The sequence below is a fragment of the Chrysochloris asiatica genome, unplaced genomic scaffold (assembly GCF_000296735.1).
Source record: "Chrysochloris asiatica unplaced genomic scaffold, ChrAsi1.0 scaffold00068, whole genome shotgun sequence".
NCBI classification, from domain to species: domain Eukaryota; kingdom Metazoa; phylum Chordata; class Mammalia; order Afrosoricida; family Chrysochloridae; genus Chrysochloris; species Chrysochloris asiatica.
In genome coordinates this window covers 11,954,432-11,962,625 of record NW_006408586.1, presented here as the reverse complement: position 1 = coordinate 11,962,625, position 8,194 = coordinate 11,954,432, and the positions used below count along the sequence as shown (strand labels likewise).

At 33.5% G+C, this 8,194-nt stretch overlaps 2 protein-coding genes across 3 annotated transcripts in view; both read right to left on the bottom strand.

The window, feature by feature from the left end:
* The window catches only part of NSUN3 (NOP2/Sun domain family, member 3), a 104,930-nt gene extending 99,282 nt beyond the window's left edge, over positions 1-5,648 (bottom strand). Inside the window, 1 exon segment of the mRNA XM_006864662.1 lies at positions 5,494-5,648. Within this exon segment, the coding sequence (XP_006864724.1) occupies positions 5,494-5,648 (155 nt within the window).
* Positions 5,649-5,737: 89 nt separating this feature from the next.
* The window catches only part of ARL13B (ADP-ribosylation factor-like 13B), a 76,190-nt gene continuing 73,733 nt past the window's right edge, over positions 5,738-8,194 (bottom strand). For both annotated transcript variants that reach the window (XM_006864658.1, XM_006864659.1), the window contains one exon: positions 5,738-5,814. In XM_006864658.1, the coding sequence (XP_006864720.1) occupies positions 5,738-5,814 (77 nt within the window). The remainder of the gene's footprint in view (positions 5,815-8,194) is intronic.

The window sequence follows — 8,194 nt, the reverse complement described above, 5'->3', positions numbered from 1 at the left end:
TACAGAAGGATATCATGTTTGGTGAGGTGGAGGGTCAGAGAAAAGGAAGAAGACCCCCAACGAGATGGATTGGCCAAGTGGCAGCATCGGTGGACTCAAGTGTGGCAACAGCAGTGAGGTTGGCCCAGGATCGGGCAGTGTTTCATTCTGCTGTGCATTAGGTCGCTATGAGTCAGTACCGACCCGATGGCATCTAACAACATATATATATGAAAGAAAGTGAGAATGTGTGTGTCCTGGGCTGCAGAATAGGTTTGAATGTCAACATCGGTTATTCAAGCTCATCAGCAGCTCCTGGAAAACCCTATACAGGAGTTGCCATGGGTTGGAATTGATTTAACAGCACTTAACAACAACAAACATATATACAGAGCAGTTAGTACTGGCAAAGTCAACACCCAAATGTTAACTGCAGCAATGCAAGCTATGCATTATATTCATTTTTATTGTGATATCATTAAACAGCCCCCCCCCCAAAACACCTGAAGACCAAAATGAATCCTTCACAATAGTTTCTCCACTCATTTTTACATGAAATACTTTTACTAGTTCTCAGTAAGTTGGGAAATATATCACTGTAACAAGAAAGACATTTCATTTCATTTGCTCTTTTAATGATACTTTTTAGTATTTCCTTTGTTGCAATTAGAAATTGTATCAGAAGAAAATGCATGCTTATAAGTTTTCTGATATATAATAACCATTTAGATGCTCAAAGACCAAAAGTATATACAATAGGTGCAAGAATTCTACAAATCTAAAAATATGACTGTTATTACCACAAATATGCTTTGAAGATTAAAGCTCTTTATCTGGTTTTTGTCAGATCCCCTGCACTAGATTTCAACTCATAGTGGTTCCATGTGACAGAGTAAAACTTTCTCATCAGGATTTTTAAATTATAATCTTTATGGACGATTCCTAGGTCTTCCTCCAGACCTGCTTGATCAGTTCCAAATACCAAGCTTTAACTTAGTAATCAATAGTTATAAAAATTAATGTAATGCATGCAAAAAGACCATATTGTTGTATGTTAGGTTCCATCTAGTTGGTTCCAATTCGTATCGACCACAGATACAACAGAACAAAATATGGCTTCTCCTATGCCATCTTCACAACTGCTGACGTGTTTAAATCTCTCATTCAGGGTCTTCTGCTTTATTACTGACCCTCTGCTTTATCAAGAATGTTGTCTGTCTCAAAGGATTGGCCCCTCCTTTGTCACATACTGTCGCATCTTTAGTTGTAAGCAGTACTCTTTGTTCTTTTAGAAACTCATGGTACATTCAATATTCTTCACTAATACCATAAACCAAGGGATATAATCATGACTCACACACCTTTCTTGATTTTAAACCATGCAGTAATTCCTTGCTCTGTTTGAACTATACCTCTTGGTGTATGTACAAGTTCCACATGAGTATAATTAAGTGTTCTAGAATTCCCATTTTTGAAATGCCTTTATTTTTTTTATAATCCACATAGTTGAATGCCTTTGCATAACTCAATAAAATACAGGTAAACATATTTCTGGTATTATCCACTTTCAGCCAAGATCCATCTGACACCAGTAATGATATCCCCTTGTTCCATGACCTCTTCTTAATCTAACTTGACTGTCAGCTTCCTGTTCATATACTCATACAACTATTTTTGAATTATCTTCAGCAATATTTTACTGGCATGTGATATCAATGGTATTGTGTGATAATTTCTACACTCTTTGGGATCACCTTGGGAAGGGTACAATTATCTCTCTTCCAGTCAGTTGTCCAGGTAGCTAGTCTTCCAAATTTTTTCTTATACAAAACTCAGCATTTCGAGCATTGTGTTTGTTTGTTGAAACATCTCCATTTGTATTCCATCAATTCCTAGAGTTTTCTTGCTGGTAGGATCATCAGTGTAGCTTGTACTTTTCCATTCAATACCAGTTTTTTTTGTTGTTGTTGTTGTTTTATCATACACTACCTACTGATATGGTTGAATTTCGACCAATTATTTTTGGTGCAATGGCTCTGTGTATTCCTTACATCTTCTATTGATGCTTACACGCTTCATTAATTTTTTTGCTCACAACCATTGTCATTAATTCCAATTCATAGTAAACCAATAGGATGGCATAGAACTATTCCATAGGGTTTCCAAGGCTGTAAATCTTTCCAGAAGCACTTCAAGGCTTGAATATTTTCTTCAGTAATTTCAGTTTGAGAAATACCAAGCATGCTCTTTTCTTTTGGTTTTATCACACCAGGCATAAAACTTTATTTGGTCTTCTTAAGCTGTCCTTTGAAATTTTCTGTCAACTCATTTGCTTCATCATTTCTTGTTTGCTTCAGCTATTCTAGGTTCAAAGAAGTTTCAGTGTCGCCTGACAGCCATTTTGTTTTTCTTTGCCCTTTTAAGTCATTTACATTCTTCATACATAACTTTGACGGATTATGTGAAGAAAAATGTGGCTTCAGGACTGGAGGAAGACTCATTCACAACCTGTGATATGCAGATGATTAACCTTGCTTGTTGAAAGTGGAGTTAATATACTTACTGATGAAAATCAAAGACCACAGCCTTAAGTATGGATTGCATCTCAATATAAAGAAAACAAGTCTTTACCACTGGACCAATAAACATCACAATAAATAAAAGGTTAAAATTGTCAAAGAATTCATTTTGCTCTCATCAGCCATCAACATTCACGGAAGCAGCAGTCAAGAAATCAAAAAAACGTGTTGCATTAGACAAATCTGCAGCACAATAACTTTTTAAAGCGTTGAAAAGCAAAATATCAGTTTGAGGACTAAGGTGCACCTGATCCAAGCCATGGTATTTTTACTAACCTCATATGCATGTGAAAGTTGGACAGTGAATAAGGTAAGACTGTAGAAGAATTGATGCATTTGAGTTATGGTGTTGAGGAGAATATTGAAAGTACTACGGACTACCATAAGAACTAATACGTCTGTATTGGAAGTATAGCCAGAGTGCTCCTTCGAAGCCAAAATGGCCAGACTTCGTTTCTCATACTTTGGGCATATAGTCAGGAGGGACCAGTCACTGGAGAAGGATATCATGTTTGGTAAGATGGGAGGGTAGGAGATAAAGAGGAAGACACCCAGTGAGATGGAATGGCACAGTTGCAGCATCAATGAGCTGAAATGTAGCAACGATAGTGAGGCTGGCCCAGGAAGGGCAGTGTTTTATTCTATAGTGCATATAGTCACTAAGAGTACCAACTCATGGCATCATCGAGTACCAACTCGATGGCACCTAACAACAACAACACACACACATATATATAATGTGTGTGTATGTAAATATGGTGATGGCACTTAACAACAACAAGGAGAACATATATGTAAGTTGTTGTTAAGTGTCTTCGAGTTGGTTCTGACTCTTAGTGACCCTATGTAGGGGTACTGAGGAGTTGCTGGTGAATTTGAACAACTGAATTTTTGTTTCAAACTGACTTTGTGGTCCAGCGGATTAACCAGCAGTGTCAGCTCCTCGGAAACCCTGTACTTAACAACAACCTTGCTGTTCAAACTGACCTAGCACTCTAGCGCATTAACCCACTGCACCCCACCAGGACTCTCTCTCTCGATATATATGGTAAAATAACAAAAAATGTACTGTTTTAATCTACTGACTTAAAAAGTTTTTTTCAATAATCAGATTTCAAAACGCTTACTTATATCCAAAGGAAAATATTAAATCTATTAAATGAAAGAGAGAAATAATATGTTGATATAAATAAATTTTATTGTGTGAAAATGTTACAATTCATGGCTAGTAAGAATAAAACTGTAGCATATAACCAAAAGGTATGTGGTTGTTAAAACCCACCTGAATTTAGAAAACAACTTTTAAAGTATTTTTAGAATGCTTTAAGGATACAACATATTTTATAACAAATATAAAACATTTTATTTGATCTTATAATTAATATATATTATTAGAATAATCACTGGTAATAAAGAAAACAAAATTAAGTTATATTTACTCTCAAGCTAGAAGGATAAAAAGAGACAGGAAAAGCATGAGTGTTATAAATAAATGTAAAAGTTACAAAGGAACCAAAAAAGGACACAAAAATAAATTTTTTCATCTGAAATTAATTTCAAAATTTACATCCTTTTTGTGTTACCTTTACTCACATTTCAACAACCTATCAAATTTAGATTGTTAAGAATTTTAGACCTGAAGTAGTATGTTTCTTTCCCTCACTCAGTGCGCTACGTAGGTCTCATGTGCAAGACTTAAAGACACTACATGTAATGCTGACTTATAAGTTATATGTGCTCTGATGTTAAAATTTCAGTTTATGAAATGTGAATAAAATATGACACTATCAAGTGAGACTGATTTAAAAGTACTTGTTAATATTATTACCAGTTACTAGTATAAGTCTGTTAGTACAAATTTTCAAGCTGATCAATTTTAACAAGGTGATAACAGAAATCATTGTCTATACAGTATTTCAGTTTGACAAAAAATAGACACTTGTAGTAAAGACACTATTACTTATCAACTACTCAAAAATTATTATGTGTATACAATTTTGCCAATATGCCAGACAAATAGAGAATTCTAGAGATTCCATTCTTAAGTGCAAGAGGCATATTATTATTTTAATTTAAGAAATTATTTTGGAATTACTTTTTTATGAAAGTAATTTTTGAACTAATATTTTTTAATTTTTATTGTTTTACTATCCAAGTTATTTCCTGGAAGTCAATCCTATGTCTTTGGACCTGCAGTACTCTTTGAGTCTTTGTTGCCTTTAAATTAAGAATTAGGATAACATAAAAGAGTTTCTACAGTTCTGAGAGAACAAGGTGGTGACAAGGAGCACCTTGATCTCTGAATTTAAAGTAACTGTCTACTGTGATATTTGGTAATATTTCACATGGCATGTTTATTATTTTTAAAAACATCTAGATCAAGAGGATATGTTTTCATTATTTATTGAAACCAAAGGAAATAGTTTAACAACAACAAAACTATATCCTTGGGTAATGCTTTCAAATAACATATATCAGTAGAATAAAGATCAGAAAATCTGTAATTTAAAAAGCTAAAATCTTACAATCAGGTAAAATTAGGACACATACTTCAAGAACAATACTACAAGCCACATACACACATACATATACATATATATACACTATCATATAGTTAACAGCTGTCAAATAAATCAAGTCTATTTTCCAATACAATTTTTTAAAAAGCATCTATAGAAAAGTGTAAAACTAATAGTAATTAAAACTTTTAAACAAAACTTTTAGAAAAATACAAAAATAGTTCAAAATTTTAGGTTACAAATACCCAAGAATTTCCCTTACATGCACACATATCCTACAAAAAAGTCTAATATACAGAAATTGAGACTATTATGTATATAGAAAAGTATGGAGTCCATTGGCTCTTTTTCTTAAAGAGGTTTCCTTTAGGAATATGCCCATGACAAGGGCTGTGTAACCAAAGAGTCAACACTACTTGTTAACTTGGTCCAAATGCTTCACCCTTGTACTGGGCATTTTACTTCCTTTGATTTTAAACCATGAAGAACATGGATATGTAATTATCAGATCACTTAGGTCTAGGGTTGGTAATTTTTCCACTGAAATAGCTGTGGTTATCTTGCCAGTCATCAACGCTCAGGGTTTTTCTTCTTTGAAACAGAAGAGTGCCCTCCAATTTATCATGTCGATAAAAATAGAGCTCATCCACATGAACTTGGTTATGAGATCACGTCATGGGCATCACTGTTAGGTTTCTGCCGTACAACCAGGGGAGGCAGCGGCTTCCCATAAAAATCTATAGAAAAAAGGAAACCAGAATGTAAACAGTTATGATAAATTCAGATTTATCTTGATTTTGATACAATTCCTTATTCTCTAATGAACACCTTGAAAAAGATAAGCTACTCAGACTTGGCAGGTAAAGCAATAGGTGGAAAGCATTGGGAGAAAAAAGTATAAAAAAAGAAAATCTGAATGAAGTCAGAATACTACCACTAGAATAAATTTCTAAATCTAGATTATAAATTCATCTCTACATAAATTAAAGCGGTACCAAATAGATGTATTTACTGTTATATTAGTTTTGTTTTCCAATTACACATTTACGTTGTTGTTACTAGGTGCCATGGAGTCAGTTCCAACTCATATTGACTGCACGGGGTTTCTAAGAAGTGGCTGGTGGGTTTGAACTGTAAACCTTGTGGTTAACAGTCCAGTGCTTATATCAGAATAGAACAAGTAACAAATATTCAAAATCCACAGAACCTGTTACTACAGCCCTGGATATTTCAATATTTGTAAAATCCATGTTCTTATCCAACGCCTATCACTCTTTAGTTACTTAGAAAGGAGCATTAATGAATTACTCCAGTGTTTTCATAATTCAGAATCTTTTACAATGATGCCTGAATACAGTTTGGTGATTTGGGGCATATTTGATAATATTAGAAACAAAATGTCTATTTTATACTTCATAATAAATTTTTATTCCTTAATTATCATACAATGGTAATTTAGTAGGTAATTATTTTCTGGATTATTATATTTACTTTAGAAGTAAAGATGTTTTAAGATCACTTGATACGAATATTTCAAAAACCTATTAGGGGAAAATAAACTTTTCCAAAGTAACTATAAACTCAAAGCAACTATTAAATTATTTAAAGCTTGCTCTAATAAATCTTAATGTAATAATACAATAAAGTGAGTCAAAGCCAAGGGTTTCAAAGCTGCTGCTGGTGGTGGTTATGTGCTGTGGAGTTGGTTCCAAATCACAGCAACCCTATATAGGGTTTCTGAGGCTGTAAATCTCTATAGGAGCAGAAAGCTTCACCTTTCTCCCATGGAACTGCTGGCTGTATGATTAGTAGCCTGACTCGTAACCACTACGTTACCAGACCTAAATTCGAAATTCAAATCCTGAGTCTCCTCTTATGAGCTAAGTAATCTTGTCATTTAGGTTCCTCATGCACAAACAGGAGTTTTATTTCTCAATCTCAAAGCTAATTGGGAGAATGAAAATGAAATAATGTACACAAGTACTTAACTATGTGTCAGGCACATGATATATACAGTTATTAATAAAAATGTAAATACATAGTAAAGTTCACAATTAAATCTCAGGTGAATATAATTTCTCTAATATGTTTTCTTCTGGAATTAAAAAAATAAATCAATATACATGGCAATAATCATCTTTTGTTTCAGGATCAGTTTATTTCTACATATGATTTTGTATTATTTGTACCAAAATTAAATCATTCTATACAAACTAAGTTTCTTTTTGGCTTAATTGTAGTGCATAATAAGTAAATCTTAGTGAACAACTGAAATGACCAATTTTATTACCAATACACATTTCAACCAAGGGTTTCAAAACATTTTAACATGAAAAATTGAAGAGCAGCAAACCATACACAAAATCTCATCTTTCATAATAAGATTTTAAAATATTATTTAGTTTGGTATTATGACGAAAAGAATTTTTGAATGCATATTATCCTCTACTGCCTAGTTGATTCAGACATAGGGCAATGCTATAGGGCAGAAAAGATTACAAGGTCTCCAAGACTGTAGTCTTGATGGAAGCAGACTGCCACAATTTTCTTCCACATAGTAGCTGATGGGCTCAAACTGCAAACCTTTTGGTTAGCAGCTGAGAGCTTAACCACTACGCCACCAGGGCTCTTTATAATATATAATACAAACCCCAAACCCAATACCATCAAGCTGATTCTGATTCACAGCAACCCTACATACAAGACTGTAAATCTTTACTTAAAGAGATACTCATGGAGGGGCTGATAGGTTTAAAATGCTGACCTTGTGGCTAGCAGCCCAATATCTAGTCCATTACCTTTAAATTCTATTTTCCATGAACTTTTTAAATTCCCTCTTACATAACATGTGTTGATAAAGTATGGATTGAGATTCTTTTTTGAAGTCTGTTGTCTATATGCATCTGTCTAAGTAAGTTTTGTAGACAATAAAATCAATATAAAAGTAGAATAAATTGCTATCAAGGAAAATGCCTATAAAAAACAAGTAACAATCTACCTTAAAAATGTCCAATCTGACTACAGCAAATTAGTTTTAATCTCAATAAATTTTAATTGTCAGTTGTATTCAAATTGTAATTATCTACGCTACCTCATTACATATCTGTTGTGTTTTAA